The 20467-nt window shown below is 35.2% G+C and overlaps 1 protein-coding gene across 5 annotated transcripts in view; it reads right to left on the reverse strand.

Annotated features, from left to right (window-relative positions):
• Positions 1-20467, reverse strand: part of LOC135834589 (uncharacterized) — a 49343-nt gene that overhangs the window by 15609 nt on the left and 13267 nt on the right. For 4 of the 5 annotated variants that reach the window (XM_065348509.1, XM_065348508.1, XM_065348506.1 and 1 more), the window contains 2 exons: positions 17059-17191; positions 13208-16966 (listed from right to left, as the gene is read on the reverse strand). In XM_065348509.1, the coding sequence (XP_065204581.1) occupies positions 16533-16966; positions 17059-17191 (567 nt within the window). In that variant the 3' untranslated portion in view covers positions 13208-16532. Of the gene's footprint in view, positions 1-11693; positions 12487-13207; positions 16967-17058; positions 17192-20467 lie in introns of those variants that run through there. The other variant, XM_065348507.1, reaches the window with a different exon arrangement.

Genomic DNA, 20467 nt, shown 5'->3' on the forward strand with positions numbered 1-20467 from the left:
CAACTCTTTTCAGGTTATGAGTTTTTGGTTTTTTCATCGAAGTGTCGAGAGGGTGGCCTTTTTACCAGAAAAAGCCACTCTCTGGACCCTTCGAGAAAAAATTTCCAAAAGTGAGAAAAAAGTGGTTTTTTGAATGAGTTTTTCAGCATTTTGGATGCAGTTTTCTTCATTCCTTATACAGAGGTTTTTATTTTGAGTTTTCCCCCTGCTGTTTGGATTGTTTGGAAAAATTTTGAATTTTTCGAGCCATTCCAATGTATCCCATAGTTCTCCTTTTCAAAAAAGAAATTATGGATCTGCAGAGAGCAAATTTCCATTAACCCAGTATGAATTTTCAATTCAATTTTTTAATGATTTTTTCATTATTTCTGATTAGCAATTTTTTCAAAATTTGAACAGTTTTTTCAAAAATTGACAATTTTAATTTTTGTGGAGCAAACGTAATATGGGGTGCTTTGACTTTTCAAAATTTCATTTCAAAACTTTCATTTTGAAATTTCAATATTTTCTGAATTTGTCAGAGGGACAAACGTATGCTAATTTTTTAAGGCAACTATTGGGGCGAATTGAGGGCGGATGTGGTGTCCCCCATTCAGAGAGGTTTCTCTTTATTTCCGAGATGAAGAAAAGATGGGCAAAGATGATGAATTTTTTTAGCAAATTCTTCTTTGCTTTCTGATTTTTGTTTTGACAACTTAGAGCAACTGTTTAGGTGGGCTCATTTTGTCTCAGAGGTCTGAGTTTTCATTAGGTAGACAACTGTGAATGCTTTGCCAAATTTTTTGGCAAATTCTTCAGTTTTTCGTCTGAAGAGTGAGGCAAATGTCTTGTTTTTATAACTTAGGACCAATTTGAAAAATTGAAAAAATATTTTGGGACGCTATTTTCGATCAGCTTTTTCTGAAAGTTTTCCCATTTTTTGAATTCTCTCAAAAAAAAAAAAAATATTATTTTCTTTTAGAATGTATTTTTGGGTATTTTTACGTCAATAATCAGCATTCTGTTGGGTTTTTCAAATTTTGTTTCGAGAAGCTGACTAAAATGTTTTTTTCCAAATTTGAATTTTTTTTTTTTTTTAACTCTTCAAAATTTGAAAATCCATTTTCAAAATTTTCAATTTTTATTTCCTTTTTAATGGATTTGAAATTTTTTAGTTTTTAGCCTCAGTATTCTTAAGAAGTTACTCTGAAATTTTTTCTTTCTGAAAAATGATTTCAAAGTTGATCAGAAAGGTTTTGTCAAAATATTCTTCCCCCAAAAAAAAAATTTTTATCTTTATTTTTGAGAACAAGTTTTAATTTTCTCTTTTTGCCTTTTTGGTCAAAAAAGTGAAAACTTTAGAGTTTTTTTGAGATATTCCTATTGATGAATTTTGTCCAAAATTCTATAGGGAGTAAAAAACGAAAACACAACAAAAGGGTAATTTTATCATTTTTTGTTGTAATTTGCGAAAAATCGGAAATGGGCCATTTTTATATGGTTTTTGTATTTCCTGGAAATAGTCGAAATCCTAATTGAATTTTGATTTTTCATTCGCCCCCCCCTTTTTTTTATTTTCTGCTCCTCATTTCCTTCACTAATTTTTGTAAATTTTATCTCTAAAGTTCCAAAATAGTACCTGAGAAAAGGTTTCAGAATTTTAATAATTTTTATGGAGCGAATGCGTTTTTATTGTTTTTAACAAATTAGAATTTTTCCTTTTCATACCTGTCTCTTCTTTCCCCTTTTTCGTTTTTTCTACATTCCTGTCTTTTTCGAAAAGAGAGTGAGAATTGTGCTGAAAAAGTTGAAATAAGTAGACAAGTATGTATTTTTATTCATCATAAGATTTTTTATTTAAAAATGCATGAAATATGCTAAATAAAATTACAATAAATATTGCCGAAGCAAAAATTGGTATCCACCTTTTAGTTGGTTGAAAGCTTATTCTAGCATCCTCCTGTGTTGTCTCTGTCTCAAAGAAAATGATTGTGCTTTGATCATTTTCTAGGACAGTGACCACTGAGCTTTCAGAGCTCCTATCAGGTGAATTTTCTTCAGTCGCGTTTCTGACCAATTCTATGGTTTCACTTATTCTTTCATAAAATTCAGAGTCATTTGAACTTTCTGAATCTTCGTCGTCTGTTGTCCTGAATGGATTTACCACGACTTCTATGGCATTTTGGTCAGTATCCTGATTTTCCAAAACTGTCATAGAATTTAGGCTCTGATATTCTTCGTTGTAGGCTTCCATAACTGCCTCAAAGAATAATGAGTAAGGGTCTTCATCGCTATCCGAACCATAGTCCAGTTTTTTCAACTCCAATCTTGGTCTTTTAATGGCTTTGGGGTCCTCCCCTAGGCGCATTTTTCTTTCCAATATGCGTTTTGAACGCTTTGGGGTTGAAGTGACTTTGTCATTATTAGACTTTTTAAGATCAGATTTCGTGATAGCTTGATTGATTACTGATTTTTCTGAGGTTGAGTCGCTCAATTCCTCATCAGTTTCAAGACTTGGTAATTCTCCAAAGAGATTTTCATTTTCATCTTTTGGTTCCGAATCAGCCAAGTTTACAGTGATATTGGGCTCACTAGTGGGTTCACCAGTGGGCTCACGGGGAGTACACTTTTTGGGTCTTCCTCTAGGTCTTTTTATGAGTGAGGAATCCTCAAGTAGTGCCCCTGTACTTAAGTCTTTAGAATTTTCAAAATTTTGGACTTTCTTTGGGTCTGTTGGGCCCAATTTTTCCAAAATTTTGTCATCCTGAGTGGGTTCTAGTTGAATAATTTCTTCTAGAATTTTATTGGTATCAATAGTACCTTTTTTATTTTCAATTATTTCAGGAGTTTTTTCGACTTTACCAAAGTCTATTTTCCTGGGTCTCCCCCTCCCTCTTTTTAGGGTTGGGGTTTCTTGGACTGCCCCAGCAATTTCTAGCTGTTCAGGGAATTCCAATTTTGGAGCTTTTTCAGTGTTTTCAGGAGTTGACGTTTTCGGATTACCTTCAGCTTTCTTGGCCTCCCTTTCCGCTGCACGTTGTGCACGCGCATTGGCACTGAGCTCCTTCAAGACATTGTTTGAAGCGTTTTTAAGGTCGCTTTTTGAAATTGGCTCGAAATTTGGAGTTACAAACTCATCAAATTCTTCATCCATTCCGTTTTGAAGTTCCTTCTCATATTCAGTCAAAAAATCTTTAATTTTTTGTTCTAATGTTCGAGAGTCTAATTTTGATTTTAGACAGGTGTCGTTTTTCAGTTTTTCCAAATTTTCTTTGGAAATGAATGGGGTGAGTTGGCGTATGTTGGCCACCCTATTAACTGTACTTCCATCCTTAGGCTGTAATAAGTAACAATTGTGCCCATTTCTCTGAATTATTACGAAAGGACCTGTCCTTTTTTCATACAATTTCGAAGCAGTTTTTCGTTCCGCATTCGATTGTTTATGATTTGTCATAAGGACCCAATCTCCTGGTTTTAATAGGATGGGGTCTAAGTGCGATTTATTGAAAGCATATTCTTCTTCAATTCTTTTTAATCGCCTTTTCTCTCTTATGAAATTTTCAATCACTTGTCTTTCAGACATTTCACTTATACATTGCTGTTTTTGCTCGACTGTGTAGACAGCCTTTTTCGCAAGGTTATCAGCAATTATATTCGTGTATTCATGTTTTCTGGCGTAAACATGAATAAATTCTACGCTTTCAAATTCCATTTTTAATTCTAGAATTTTCTTGAATAGCATTTCATGATGAACTGGTTTGTTTTTAGCATTTTTCCAGTTATTCGTTTGCCATGTTGATATGCTATAATTTAGAGCTTTTACAGCATAATTGCTGTCACTCAAAAGTTTTACTTTTTTAATATTATTCGCTTTTAGTACTCTAAGTGCCACATGAATCGCCATTAATTCTGCCAAATTGTTAGAAGTGGCATAATGCTTATTGACAATTCTTTCAGAAATGTTCATTTTGGAGTCTGGAGCGAAACAGATTCCAATTCCAGCTATGGCATTTATATCGCCATTTTTGGAGCAAGCCCCGTCAGCTGTCACCCTGACGTAGCCATCAGTGTCATAAATTAAGTCCTTTTCTGGATCTAATTTATTTTCCATGCATTTTAAAAATGTCGTCGAGGGAATTTCTTTCTCAGACATCTTTTTCCTAATTTTTGTCAATTCAAATTTAAAATCAAATTTCATTGATTGTTGAGGTAGGGTTTCACAAATTTTATCTTTAATTCCCCATGCCTCATTAGGTTTAAAACCGAAGGAGGTTGGAGTGTTATTCAACTCCAACTCAACCTCAGTAATGAGTAGGTGCCATCCCAGGTGAGTTTTGTAGGGATCGTGATTTTTATTTAATTTGACCCTAATTTTATCTCCAATTGACCTCATCGTCCTTTCCACAGACGATGATTGTGGGTTATACACATTTGTGTGTGCCACTTTTATGCCATGGTTTTCTAATAGATTATACCATGAGTCTGAGATAAATTGTGACCCATTATCTGTTATGACCTTTTTAATCTCAATATTTTTATTACTTATGTAGTCTATTATTGTAGCCATTTGCTGACACACTTCTTTCTTTTTAATTTGAAATAAGGTGCGCAACCAGGTTTTATTTGAAAAAATATCCTTCACAACTAAGAGGTATTTTGGCTGATTTTTTAAAGCAGGTAGGGGTCCATAAATGTCCGCTGAGAGTACATCGCCAATAGCGTATGCCTCAATTTGAGCATATTCTATTGTTTTGCTATTCGTATAGCTTTTATTAACTTTGCATACGATACATGTATTGCAAATTTCCTTTATATATGCCAACGAGCATTGATGGTAGTAAATTCTGCGAAAAATCATGTCCAATTTCGCAGCCCCTACATGACCATAGGAATCGTGTAAATAATCTATGGAATCATAAAAAAGTTCGTCTGGGAGACATGGAACTTTCAGTCCATTTTCCAAAATTCTGTATAGAACTTTTTCATTGTTCTTAGAATTTTGAATTTCAAATTTCATCATTTTCAGTTTCTGAATGTCACGCTGTTTCTTATTATTTAAAGGAACTTTTTCTTCTAAAATTCTCATAATTTTTTGACACGTAACATCAAAACTTTGAATTTTACCGATTTGCTCTAATTTTCTATGCAATTCTGAAATATGTTCTTGCATAAAATTTACTGAAATGGGTTCTAGATCAGAACCAAAATTTTCAATATCAGTTTCTGAATTTCCCAAGTCAGTGTCCGAACTTTCAATATCAGCTTCATAACTGTCAAGCTCTAAGGCTTTAATTTCCAATTCAGGTGCTTTAATTTTATAAAGTGACTTATTTGAGTGGATCATGTCGTACACTAAGTCGAAACTGTTGAGCACTGTAATCCAGTGAGCTGCTTTTCTGTGAGTTTGAGAAATTTCTCTAAACCTATTGACTATTGGCAATAAATTTGATCTCACATGAACAGTTCTTCCATGTAACCACATTTGCAATTTTAAAATGCTTTTTACGAGACACATTATTTCTTTATCAAATAATGTGAATTCTTTCTGATGCTCTTTGAAAGCATTTGAGACGAACATGATGATTTGTTTTTCCTCATCACGTCTGAAAAATAATACTCCATTCATCGCATCGTGCGATATTTGGGTATCTAGGTATAAGTCTCCTTCTCGGGGGGGTTGCTGCAATTTGAAATCCTTGTTATATAATTCCTTGAGCTTTTCGAAAGCTTTTTGCTGCTCTTCTCCCCACTCTACATTTTGAGATTCACCTTTCGTGAGCTCATAAATGGGCTTCACAATTTGGGAATATTCAGGAATAAAATTCCTATATAATCCCGTCAGTCCAACTAGGGCTAAAATGTCATTTTTCTTTTTCAAAGAAAATTTACCCTTTTTGGTATTTTTCTTTTCAAACTCTTCCAATTTTTTCAGTTTTTCACTTTGTTTCTCAATGCCTTTGTCACTGAGCACAAAGCCGAGGTGATCAGCTCGATTCCTGAAAAATTGGGTTTTCGTTGGGTTGAGCTTTAAGCCACTCTCGCGAATGAGTTCAAAAACTTCAATTAAGTTGTCCAAGCACTCTTCAAAAGTTTCTCCTGAAATTTTCAAATCGTCTACGTACTTGGTACGACCCTTTTTATTTGCAATTATTGCATTGATCATAAGTATGAAAAGTCCACTTGATACTTTTGTACCATAAGGTAGTCTTGTGAACTCGTAAACTTGCCCCTCTAATTGAAAAGCAGTAAATTGCCTGGATTTTTTATTCAATAATCTTTGTAAAAATCCAGCAGTGAAATCGAGAGTACAAAATAGGATATCTCCTGGGTTATCAAAAATCATACTTTCAATTGTATCCGGCTCTGTTAGTACATTTTCTAAGTGTTTATTTAATTCATCTGCATCTAAGCAGAGCCGAATATCCCCGTTTTTTTTAACAACAGGTGCGAGCGTGTTGATATAGGTTGAGTGAGAAGGTCGAATTATATCGAGCGCAAGCATTTTTTCTACAGCTTTTCTGATGCCAGGTAAAAGTTTTTTACTTGGTCTGAACTTTTCACCTCTCCAGGGTTTTAAATGTTCATTTCCAGATTTGAACTTAAAGTCCACTTCTTCCCCTTTATAGCATCCCGGATTCAAGCTGAAGATGTCTTTATATTGGCATAATTTTTCTTCTGCCAATTTAGCCTGTTCTGGTGTGATTGATTTATTTTTCACAGCATCACATAGGTCTTTATTCAAATTTTCAAGAAAAAGTTTTCGAGCTTTTTCTTCTTCTAATTTAATTTCTTTATGGATATCAGCCAATTTTGTATGCTTGGCCATATCTATAACCATTCTGTGACCCTGCCTGCTGGTTTGGGTCAGTGAGAATATGGTAAAGGCTTCATGAGCTTCGTCAGCATTCATAAAAGGAATTACGTATTCATTATTGGGGTCCATCCTACAGGTGGCTACTCTTTCTGGAATATCAATCAGAATTTTTATGTATTCTAATGATATTCTCCCCATAATGAATGTACTTCCTGACGATTCGAGTACATAAAATGGCACTCCAATGAGCTCAGTGCCGAATTCAAGTTGAATTACAGCTAAATGGCTCATTGACCTTATGACTGTATTATCAGCCAACCTCAGTTGGACTGTACGTCGGAGGGGAATAAATCTGATGGATTCAGGTGACTCCCTTAACAAAGTTGTCAATAATTTTTTCGAAATTGCATTTGGTAGGGCCCCTGAGTCCAATTGTAGAGCAAAGGTCTTTTTGCCTATGTGTATTGGAATGACACAAGTAGGGTCATTCACAGTTTGGGTCACTAATTGTGGCCCCACATGTCTGCAAATTTGCTCTGGGTCAATTAATGCGTTATCAACTGCATCTAGTGCTCTCAGGGGTTCATCCTTTTCGAAACATTTTACCAAGTTGAGTTGCTTTGCCCAGGATACACGTTGCTTTTTTACCACGTTTACTGGTTTTTTCTCAAGTTTGCGTTTTAATACGCTTACAGGTTGAAGAAAAGTCATTGAGGAATTTTTCTCCTCGTGATTTAATTTTTTCATTTCTTCAGAAAGTTCATCCTCTTGATCTAACTCAGTTTCTTTATGACCTGGGTCAATAAATGGAGCTGTTTCAGGATCATAAATGTCCTTTAGGGGTCCAGTTATGCTCCTGTGTCCATCAGCTGCTGTAAGTTGTGCTCTAATTTCTTCAAATTTATAAATTTCTTCAGACATTAGCACAAATAGCTCGTGATACGTCGCTATTAATGGAAAATAGCGTTTTAGTGATTTTACATAATGGAATTTATCCACATTTGGCATCACAAATCCAGATTCGCTCATTTTTGGTCTTGAGCGTTCTATACCGTGAGAGTTAAGATAAGTCTCCATTTCTAGGTATCTGTAAGCTGGTTTTTTCCAAATAAAGACCCTAGTATCATTACATACTCTCGAGTAAATTTCTCGAAAAGCGATGTATCTAGCCATAGTGACTTCCTGTTCTGCTATGGCTCTAGGCTTTACTATAGGAAAAAGTAAAATTACGCACTCTGCTTCTTTTTCATTTATAAGCATTGCAATTATTTTTCGTAATAATTGTTCAAGTACGTTATAAGGTTTTCTTGAGTAGTTAATTTCTACTTGACCTGAAGATAATATGAATCTCTTATTTTTCGGAAAATTCACATTTTTTAATCTATCGAATAAATCCTCATAGCATAATTGATCTCTTAAGTAGCCAGGTATTTGCTCTTGAAATTGTACTTGGCCCCTTTTTAAAAAATGCGCTATGCCATCTCCAGCCCATATGTAATCTTCAAACATATTACTGGGGGCCCAAAAGTCATTAGAAGATGCCCCGCTGTCCTCTAATGGCTCCCGTTTCCCGCCTGCGAATTGGCTTTAGCCAGATTCACAAGTGCCCCTGTGAGCATTTGCATGTCCAGGGGGTCAGCGTTGGGGTTACTTAAAATATCCGTTAAAATACCCAATGCCTGGACGTTCATAGGTGGAATTTCTTCCTCAGTGTCACTCAACTCGTAATATTGATCAGTTTCTGGATCGTATTCTAAGTGGTGCACTGGTATAACTTGACCTGTCGAAGGACTCTTTGGTTTAAATTTTTTCTTTATAATTTCACCATTAGGCCCTTTTTGGACTCCAGACTCAGTTTTAATTTCAGCTGTTTTTGAGCTTTCTTCGCTCGTAGAAGTTGAAGGTTTTTCTGGAGTTTTCGCATATACGGGTACACGAATTTTATTTGTATTTGTTGGGCTTTGAGCACTTTGAGCTGCTGGGGTCCATGGCAGCTTTTGCTGTTGAACCGTTACCTGAGGTCTTTTTCCTATTATGTAGGGTACCTCATTTTTAGGATCTACGTCAATTTTTGATAAAACTCTGAGTTTTTCAATAAATTGATCAATAGTTTGACCTGGTTGAGTAATCATTGCTCTGTATTCTAATGGGGCTTTATTCGTTAGAACACGAATGACCTCAGAATCATAATGATATGTGCGATAGCTCAAAGTTCTCGCCCATCTTATCATATGTACCGCCATGCTTTTTATGTCATCGACGTGTACATTATTGTACCTACATTCTATCATTGCGTCATTTTGCGCTTCAATATTCCAATAGAATGATAAAAATTGATCTCTGACTTCCTGATAGGTGCTCATATTTTTTATGGTTTCTTTAAACTGTGTTTTATTTTTAGTTAAAATCACAGCTCTGAAAGCCATAATTTTCTGAGCTTCAGAGCATCCCACTCCTTCAAAGAAATCCTCAAATTCCTTTAAGAATTCGTGAGGAAAATGTCTCATTTCATCAGAGAAATAAATTCCTGAATTTTTGACACAATTTGGGTCGATCATTTTATACTTTTGAGGTATAAATTGTAAATCGCCGCGAACAGATGCAGGTGCTGTCATTCTTTGTTGAATAGTTTTAATTTCTTCCAACATCCTCTGGCATCCCTCATCTCTGACTCTCAAAGAATCCCTGATTTTAGTTTTCGTAGAACATAAATCTGCTGAAATTTCTTTGGCGATTTTCTCACTCTTTTTCAATTTATGGTCAATATCGTCGTACCATAAACTGACGTCTTGAATGACTTTATTTGTCTTGGTTGTGGCTGCCTCAGCTTTTTTTATAGCTGCTTCAGCTTGGCTTTTAGCCTCTCCTGCTAATCTTGCATTTCTTAAGATGCGTTTATCTTGAAGTTCATAATTTATTTTTATTTCCTTCTGCATATCATCCTGCCATTCCCAAGTTTTATAAAAACATTCGTAAGTCTTATCATCTAATGTTTCCTTATATTCACCAGGTTGAAAAGGTCGTTGAAGCCTTTCAGGTTCTTCTTCTATTATCTTTTCAAAATTTACATTTAGTGGATCATTTTCTTTGTCAAATACTTCTTGAGTAGCCATTTGACAAGTACTTGCATTTTGATTGTCACTAACCTGGCTTTCAAAAAATGACTCGTTAGAAATGTGTGGCATATAATCTTCAATATCCGACATTTTTCCTTGTTCAGGAGTACTTTCTGTACTTTTTTCGATTTTATTCGAGATTAAAATCTTCGTAGGTGTTAAACTCCTAGATTCCAGAATGTTACTCGCCTTCTTTTCTCCCTTTTTTCTTCTCGTATTAAAAGCAGGACCGTCCTGATTCATATAACTACACGTAAGGGTGAGAAAAAGGTTTCCAGACTCGTGTCTGTATTTAAATAAAAATAAAAATTAATGAGCAGACTTCGTGTGCTATCTTAGTATTGATTTGTTAACCTTTAAGGTTTTTCAAGAATCAATTAGTCTATCAACTCTGCAGGGTACTTCGCGACTGTCAACAGGCACTTAAGAAACACGTTCGTTTCACCCTTGTTCGAGAGGGTGGTTTGTTGTATACAACGTCGCAGGTAGTTTGACAAAAACTACACGATTCTGGGTGGCGGTAGGGGCGCGTGGCGGTTAATGTGAATACGTAACTATATTTTAACAATAACCTATTTTTCAAATTTTAATTTTAATGAAACACAGAAAAATGTCCACGATACAGCACACTCAAAATTTTAAATCCCTTTTAGAAATTTAGAAAATTTGCAAATCCCTTTTAGAAATTTTGAATTGAGATTAAGTAATCAAATAGATTACGAATCAAATAACAAATTAAAACAAAAATAACAGTGTATAAAATTACGTTTTGACAAAAAGGGTGGAGGTTACCTATTTTGACGTAGGTAAAAAGCACAGGAAAGAAATAATTTTGATAGGAAGCTATCTGGTAGATTTTTCCGAAAAAATTTCCACCAGATAGAGAGGAGAGGATAAATTTATTGAATAATTGTACCCAGTTAGTTCAATTACACAATAGATTTTTATGACTAGATTAATTTAGTCACAATTTTTCTTCACAATGAGCTATTTTGAGAAGAAAAACTGGATGCTCGTGAGTATTTTCTATGTGAATATTATCGATTCTGCTAGGTCGTCCGCACTTTTCGATTCTCGAGGAACTTTTCTACCTTTCAGCTCAACTAAATGTTGATCTGAAGTTACTCACTTTAAGTAGAGCCTTGAGTAGGTAGAAAAAACGAGTAGCAAAAAACGTTAATAAAGCACTTTATAAAAAATACACTGAGTATTGGAATAATTATTTTCGTGAATATTTGTACTTTTCAGTTCAAATACACAGAAATTAATTGGGTTTTCGAAATTTCTTCGAGTCCAACAAATCTTCAAACTCTTAAATTATCAGACTTTTGGATTTTCGAATTTTATTGAAAATTTCGAAGTACCTTTATTTTAAATAATAAAGTTACGATTCTTTGCTAAATGTGTGGCCTACGAGCCTTTAGCATAGAATTACGTCTCGCAAAGTACGTGCTACCCTTCAGGAAAGGTTTACTATGACGTTTTGAGTAAACTGTCACTTTAAACAAGCAGTCAATGTCGTAAATCTTTTCACAGAAAGGAACGTTTGGGCGCCAATGTTAAATAGATAGATAGAGGCGTTGCCAATGATGGGAGGATAAGAATATTTCCCTAGTAGGTCAGGATGAATCTAACTCCCTAAGAGATGTAATATATCACCTTTTAAAACAGTACTTACCCGCTGCTAGCTCAGCTCTTACAACACCAATATGTATAAATTTAAACAGATTTAGTCGAGTTTACCTTGTATTAATTCGAACCGCGCGCGAAATAAGAACACACGATAAACACGAATAGTGTATTATAATTTTGGAATAAAATTACAACACGAAACTTAAGTCTAAAACATATAAAACTCTACGCGTATAACCAATATATATTCCACCGAATAGTGGCGTAAGTAGGATCGCTTTTACCCACCTACGTGTAACTATCAAATTGCCCGCGTTGGGTAGCGAATTTAGGACTTAAGTTTAAACGCGAATACTCTCCCTTAAACACGAACGTTAAGGCAGAGGACCTGGGACTCAAGCACAACTCTTACGTAGGAGTGAGTGGCCTTATTACTTTTCCGCGGTCAGACCTACCAGACGAAGCGCGAATCGACAAGTGAAGATCAATTCCATCTCAACTTGGCTTCTAGCCTCGAGTCGAGAAGGAATTGAGCTTTACGAACTTGTGAGCTTTTCACATCTGCCCTTAATGGAACGATGTGAAAACACCTCTTGGGTGGTTCCCACGTACTTAACACCTTACCTAAGTGCATCGAGTATATGCTTTCATCTACGTAAAGTACTGTAGAATCGAACTATTGATTGGATTCTCCAGTACTTCCTTTAGATGAAAGATTTATAATCCCACTGAGAGAGATACGATGAATATCCCTGTCTAGCCAGTGAAGGCATATTGTCCCCTTACATAATCTTTATCTGAAACTACATATTCAATCAAAAGTCATCGACAAGACACATTTGTATAATATTACAGCTCTACCTATGTGTTCTTAGAACAATGTACAAAACTATACTCACAGAATATCACTAGATAAAGAAAGTATAAGTTCATTAAGTTACATAGCTGCGGAGAGAAAAACGGTCATTATTATAGAGTTGTATCAACACTTGAATCAGTGGGAACAGAAAGGGGCTAAGTCCATTTTCGCACTCTTCAGGAATAACAAAAAACTTATTTATTTGAAAATCAAAAATTTTTGGTAAACATGCTTAAGGTCATTGAAAGAGGACCCCAAGACATAATTTTTAGCATTGTTTAGAAAAAAAAATATTCACGTGCGCCGGCGCCGTTGCTGCCTAAACAAATGGGACTTAGACCCTTTCTGCACCCAATCGACAAAATTTCTTTTGAAATTGCTCGGGCACAAATGGGGCTTGATTCTACATCTAAGTACATCATTTAGACTGCTATCTCGTTTAAATTGACCAAAAAACCCTTGAGGTATAAGACTTTCTGCCGAAGTTGTTAATTTTTTCATCATTTTTCAGTTCAGAGATTAACTTGAATTTCAAAAAATGGTCTTCTCAAAAATGTTAGTTATTTTTCAAGGAATTAAAAAAATTTTACAAAAAAGTCATAAATGCGGATCCGCCCTTTTTCTGCGCCCAAATACCACTTTCCCGGCAGTTTTGCGGAAATCTGACATCACCAGTCGATCCGCCGTACTTTGAAACCCCTAGATATATCCGTGAAAAAAAAATTTCCAAAAACGTGACTTGGTCCCTTTCTGTTCCCACTGATTCACTTTAACAACACGATTTTATATGTCTCTATTCCAACTTACCAAACTAATCCGGCAAATGTAGAACATTCCTGTTCTCAGGGAACACCAGAAAAAGCATGTTTTCAACATCAGGAAACACTTCGTGCCCGTAGGTATCAAGATAGGAAGTACAAATGACTTGGACAGAGGGAACTACGACGACATGGTGTTCAAAATAATGAAAAAATTAACACTTATCTATGACATGAAAGAAACTATAAGCCGAATGCGTATCGAGGTCATGAATTTTTCCACACACAAAAAAATCAATATCCTACAGGGATGCGAACAGAAAAAAAATTTCGGTTAAAATTTAAAGGTTCCTGAGAAAAAAGTTCCGGTCAACGGTTACAGGTTAATTACCCAAAATTAAAAATTTGGGTTCCTGGTTATGAGTTCAAAAAAAAAATTACTGATTTGAAACCGTGCGTGGTGCCCTGAAGGCTGAAGCCCCTTTTTTATTGAGAAGGTTTTCTTATGGATAAAAATTCCAAAATCCAAGTCCTACATATAAGATGGTTTAGGGCCCAGACGGAGATGAGAGTCACTCAAGTGCCTTACAAATTTTCAAGCCCAGATAAAATTTTGTTTAAAATGATTAAGTACAATATCTTTTTTAAGCATAAGAACAGAAAGTAGGTTCTCGTACGTACACAAAAAGTATCCATCTAGTGAATAGGTTTACCTTTGATCCTACATTAAGAGCCAATTCAAGTGGGCTTGCCGGCTTCAAAATTTTAAACTTACCAGGTGAACGTTCGACTTCTACCAATAACGTCAATGACTTCTACAAATACCTACATTATTTTTTCAATGTTAAGAAACGTAAAAATCATGACAATGAAAATATAAATGCCAAAAGGAGGCTATAATACCGCTCCGTAGAAAAAATTGGGGTACCTATTAGTGAAATACTGATTTTTGGAATTTCGGGATGTTTCAACCCTCCCACCCACTCCTTCCTTGATCTAGAACACTTCGACTCCATCGTGCCTAAATTGATTTCCTGAGTTATAACTTCGATTTTCAATTTTAAACAAATAAAAATAAAAAATATCTCTGAATTAGAAACATTTTTATGATGCTGAAAAATTATAGAGGCAGATGGTGATGAAACTCTTCTCCTCTCTCCCTCCCCACACAGTGACTCGGATGGTGAAAAAAGGCGCGCATGGTGGCGTTTTACAACAAAACTATGACCATATCAAGAGTTGAAAGTAGAAATTTCGAAGTAATTTTCAACGAGGAATTCGAATCCGATGCCTTTTTTTTTCGCTAGACCCCTTGTGGTGGGTGGGTGGTACCATAATCAAATTTTGTAAAAATGAAAAAAAAAATCGAGTGATATGTCAAAATGTAGGTTTTTTGGATCGAGAAACGCGAATCTGCGTTTTTTTCCCCTCAGACCCCATGGGGAGGTGCTACCAAAATGAAAAAAATCGAGTGATATGTTAAAATATAGGTTTTTTTGGGTAGAGGAACACGAATCTGAGGTCCTTTTTCACCTCAGACCCCTCGGGCGCCCTTGGAGAGGTGCTGCCATTCTTGAGATAACTCGTCTCAAACTCGACTACATTTTAACTAAATTAACGCGAAGTAATTGTAATTGTATATGGCATAAGTTTTTTCATTCAACTCCCTTCAAAACCGCGATTGCGTGAGAATGTGTGTTGAAGTGTGTAGAATTTGGGAGTGGTTAGTTACTTTCCGATTAGGTCCGATTTTTCAAGTTATGATATAAAATAACCGACAATATCGGGTCGAATGATTGAAAAACTGACTATAATAAAACTCCTCAACCAAAAAAATCCAGATTTTGATAAACTACTCAAATTTTTGTGATTTTTTCAAAATTTGATTTCGGTAGCACCTCCCCAAGGGCCCTGGAGGGGGCTGAAGAAAAAAAATACCTCAGATTCTTGTTTCTCGATCCAAAAAACCTATATTTTAACATATCACTCGATTTTGTTTATTTTTACAAAATTTGATGTTGTTAGCACCTCCCCAAGGGCCTCCAAGGGGTCTGAGTGAAAAAAAAGACCTCAGATTTGTGTTTTTTGACCCAAAAAAAACAATATTTTGACAAATCACTTGATTTTTTTTTCATTTTTGAAAATTTGATTTTGGTACAACCCCCCCCCCCCCTCCCCCCAGAGGTCTAGCGAAAAAAAAGGGCATCGGATTCGAATTCCTCGTTGAAAATTACTTCTAAATTACTTCTTTCAACTCTGGATATGGTTATAGTTTTGTTGTAAAACGCCATATGACGACACGTCTAAAAAATTGATGTGTGGTGAACACAAAACAAATGAATTTATGTTTGAAACACATTTTAAAAAAGCAGTTTTAAAACAAAAAAAAACCGTTTTTTTTTGTTTTTTTTTTAAACACGTTTTTGTACAACCCTGATTGGGAATCAATTCAACAGGGCTTGCCAGCTTCAAAATTTTAAACTTACCAGGTGAAAGTTCGCCTTCTACAAATACATATTTTTTCAATGTTAAGAATCATAAAAATCATTACAATGAAAATAATATAAAACCCTAAAGGTGGCTAAAATACCGCTCCTTAGAAAAAATTGGGGTAATTGACCCCTCCACTCATTCTCATAATTATTTTACCAGGTTTACATTTGCAATAGGTAGGTACCTACCTAGTTTTAGTACTTAAAAAATTGACCCACCTACAAAACGTTTGAAATTAGTAAAATACTGATTTTTGGAATTTAGGGGTGTTTCAGCGCTCCCTCCCACTCCTTCCTCGATCTACAACACTCCGACTACCTCGTGCCTAAATTTATTTCCAGAGTTATAACTTCGATTTTCAAAATATAAACAAAAAATAAAAATTGAAAATATCTGCGAATTAGAAAAATTATTATGATGCAAAAAAATTGTACATGGAGGCAGATGGTGATGAATCTCTTCTCCTCTATACCTCGCCTCTTCTTTCATGACATCCCAAATGAGTCTCTGTGATGTCAAAATTACTATTTAAAATGTTTATATTGTTCATGTACGTGTTTTCTAATTATTCAGGGCCAAAGAAGTCGATGATACCTATAACAATATTGACAGTAAAATGCGTAAGAATGGCTAAAATAATGGTTTCCAAAAATTTTGAACAGTTCAACCCCCTTCTCCTTTTTTCTCAGCCACAATACCTACAGCTTCCTCATGCACTAATCGTTTTCAGATTTTTCACTTTGATTTTTTTAGTCAGAATAGTGGAATATCATACACATAACCACTATATACCACACATCATCAGTATAAGTAGGTACCTAACGACCCTATCGTATATGGAAGCTCATCCTCAAATTCATGACAGGGATCGTTCAATTTCGTTAAATATATAGGTCTGCATAGGGAGGTGGCTCCTCGTCCTCATTCATGACAATGGAATAAGGAGGTGGGGCATCAGGATCAACGACATCAGTCTGGACTACAGGTGGAGAAATGGGTGTACAAGGCTGAGTAAAGATGGGAGGAGGCTGTATAGCGTAAGGAGAATCGATGCGAGAAGCTGCCAGTATGGTATGTTCCGTTACACTGGGAGCTGATGCTTGAGCGTAAGGCGATGGAACTGCAGCGTAAGGAGAATCGATGCGAGAAGCTGCCGGTATGGTATGTTCGGTTACGCTGGGAGCTGATGCTGGAGCGGAAGGCGATGGAACTGCAGCGCGGACGATTATGATGCCTCTTAGACCACTTCCATCTCGTCCCTCAACTACTTCGCTGCAGAAGTTCATGATGATTAAGTACAGGTAGCATTTAAATGCTGTGGACATAATATATGTACTAGGGGTAATTAGGTAGGTACGAAGATTTAAGTATAATGGAGCTGGTACTGTTAGGAATGATCATACCTACCTATTATTAGGAACGAGCAAATGAGGTCTATAAAATTGGATCCAACTCTCAGTTTGTATAGTGTCATGAAAACATATATGAGTAGAATACAAGTTTCACTTACAAGTTGCAGAAATAGGATCCACCATGAGTTCTAAAAAGACAAACATAGGTATAGGTATTATTGGTTAATACCATATTTGAGTGAAATGAAACTTGTCTCAACGTTTAATTGAAAGCAGCGATGGGCGTTTCAGTTCCAGTTTTAGTTTTCTGTTTAGTTTTCAGCTTAGTTTTTAGTTTCAGTTCTGCTTATTTCAGGTTCAGGTCTAGATTCAGTTTCAGTTTTAGTATTACTTAGTTATAGTTTTATAGCTTCAGTTTCTAAAGGGTAGATATTCCCGGTTAAGATAGGTGAAATGGCCCTGTTCTCAGATTTGAAAAATCATGATGGATTATTGTTGGGTACCTCCAATAAAAATTTTCGAGCGGAATTTCCGCCCCCCAACCCACCCCCCCTTGGTCAGTACATCCTAAAAACGCGTTTTTTGCGCGAAAAATTCGGTATCCATGAGTGGTGGGGATAAAATTCTGGTACCACGCGGAATGTGTAGGGAAAGCCTGGGCCTTTCAACACGATTTTGTTCAAAAATTTTTATCGTAGTGGTGGAGGTAAAATTGACAAAAGAAAACTTTGAAGCGCCACAGCTCCGAACTGAAGGGTACTACACAAAAACTGTTTTCGCCAAAATGTGTCCATGAAATTGAAATTTTGTCTGCAAAAGGCTCGTATTTGCAAAAAAAACCTGAAAAATACGCGTTTTTCGCGTTTTTTTTGGAAAATTATGCGAAATATGCGAAAAATGTATGGAACAAAAAATGTTAAGCGTCGAATTTTACCCTAGAAAACGTGTTCACAAGGTTGTCAAAACGCTCATCTACTGAGCTAAGCGTGCGCACACATCACATCTTTGCAGCAAAGTCATGAGATGAGGTATGGCACCTCACTGTGCACTATCTGATATAGTGATAATTGTCACGTTGGTCATGTCGCTACATAGTATGGGGCGAAAAATCGCTACTGCAAACTTGGCAAAAATTCCTGCTTTTGCCAAAATTTTCAAAAAAGTCCCATTTTTGTAAACATTATTTTAAAAATTCTAACTTCTGTCGAAATTATCAAAAAAGCACTGTTTTTGGTCATAATTGTCAAAAATACATTTTCTTCTGAATGACGTTATCAAAATCCTAATATTTTTTGTAATAATGAGCAAAAAAAACATACCAATTTTTGCCATAATTATCAAAAAATCTTGACTTTTTGTAAAAATTCCCAAAAGAAAACTCCTGCTTTTTGCCAAAATGTTCAAGAAATCTTGTTGCCTAAATTGGCAAGAATTCTTGATTTTCCAAAAATTATCCTTAAAAAATCTTGTTTTTTGCCAAATCATTGTCGAAATGTAATATTTTCTTAGTTATTTCAAAATAAATAGGTAAATTACGTACATGCCTAGGTATCGTAAATGAAACTTCTGCTTTTAGCCAACATTTTCAAAACTATTGCTTTTTGTCAAAATTGTCTGCAAGTTCCACTTTTTTGACGAAATATTGTGGGCAAAGGCCTTTTTCTGATGAATTATCCAAAAAATTCTATTTTATGCCAAAATGGTTAGTAAAATCTCGTGTTATCCAAAATAGATTGAAGGTACGGTTTTGAAAAAATTGTCAAAAAGTCCTAACGTTTATCAGAATTTGTCTCAAAAGTGCTGCTTTTTCCATTTTTAAAATCAATACTTGTAATTTTATAGGTATTTTTTCTCTCGATTTCTTTTTCTATTCATTTTCTCAGGTTCTCTTTAAAAATAGAAAAATTCTGACCCGAAAAAAATGTTCAATTATACTTGTAAATAAAATGATAGGTACCTATGTTTATCACATCAATCTATGGATAAGATACAGAACGTGTACTTATTTTTATAGAATATGTAGTATGGGTAAAGGATCTTCAAAAATGCTAAAAAAAAATTGATTTTTCAAACAACTTGTCCCTCATGATGGGTCAAGTTTTTGAATTTTGGTAAGATTTGTTGAACATGTATGTATATTACCTATTGGATTTGAAAAAGATTTTGTTGAAGTTTTTTGAAATTGAAATCGAAATTTGTATTTTCTGCAAATACTGATTTTGAGTTAGATTTCTGAACAATTTTAGGGTAATTTGCCTATTCTTGGTAACTTTTTGTAAGTTTGACTTGCGATATTTTCATTTTGAAGGATTTTTTTGACCAAGCATTGTGGAAACATGTTTAAAATGAGATGATTGAATCGCTCTGATCTCAATTTGAATATTTTTGGTATTTTTTTATTCAGAGAGCTCATGAATACAATTTAAGCTAACTTCAGTAGATGAGCGTTTTGACAACCTTGTGAACACGTTTTCTAGGGTAAAATTCGACGCTTAACATTTTTTGTTCTCTACATTTTTGGCATATTTCGCATAATTTTCCAAAAAAAAACGCGAAAAACGCGTATTTTTCAGTTTTTTTTTTGCAAATACGAGCCTTTTGCAGACAAAATTTCAATTTCATGGATTAATAGAAAGAAAGTACTAGTAAAAAGACACATTTTGGCGAAAACAGTTTTTGTGTAGTACCCTTCAGTTCGGAGCTGTGGCGCTTCAAAGTTTTCTTTTGTCAATTTTACCCCCACCACTACGATAAAAATTTTTGAAAAAAATCGTGTTGAAAGGCCCAGGCTTTCCCTACACATTCCGCGTGGTACCAGAATTTTATCCCCACCACTCATGGATACCGAATTTTTCGCGCAAAAAACGCGTTTTTAGGATGTACTGACCAAGGGGGGGTGGGTTGGGGGGCGGAAATTCCGCTCGAAAATTTTTATTGGAGGTACCCAACAATAATCCATCATGATTTTTCAAATCTGAAAACAGGGCCATTTCACCTATCTTAACCGGGAATACCCTTTCAATTTCTGTTTAACTTCCACTTTTTATCCCATCAAATTCGTAATAAGTATTTTGAAAACTTATTGATGCCAAACATCAGTTTCAGTTTTTAGTTTTTAGTAGCTGTTTTGCTTCTTTCAGTTTCAGTTCAGTTTTGCTCATTTCGGTTTCAGTTTCAGTTTGAATTTCTTCATTCCAGTTACAGTTTTCCGTCACCAGGGCTCGGATATTCTTTACCTAAAAAACCCAAAATATGCGCTTAAATGTTCCCTAAAAAATGCCAGAATATGATCTAAAAAGTAAAAATATCCCCTTACGATATGCGCATCGGTTTACAGAGATAATCAATTCCTATCTATATGACTTTACTAATAGGTATTGTTCTGGGATGTGGACCTAATATGTACTAAAATACGAATTCACGAACAAAAATGCAAAACAGAGCGATTTAAAATCACGAAAAGG

The sequence above is a fragment of the Planococcus citri genome, chromosome 2, assembly GCF_950023065.1.
Source record: "Planococcus citri chromosome 2, ihPlaCitr1.1, whole genome shotgun sequence".
NCBI classification, from domain to species: Eukaryota; Metazoa; Arthropoda; class Insecta; order Hemiptera; family Pseudococcidae; genus Planococcus; species Planococcus citri.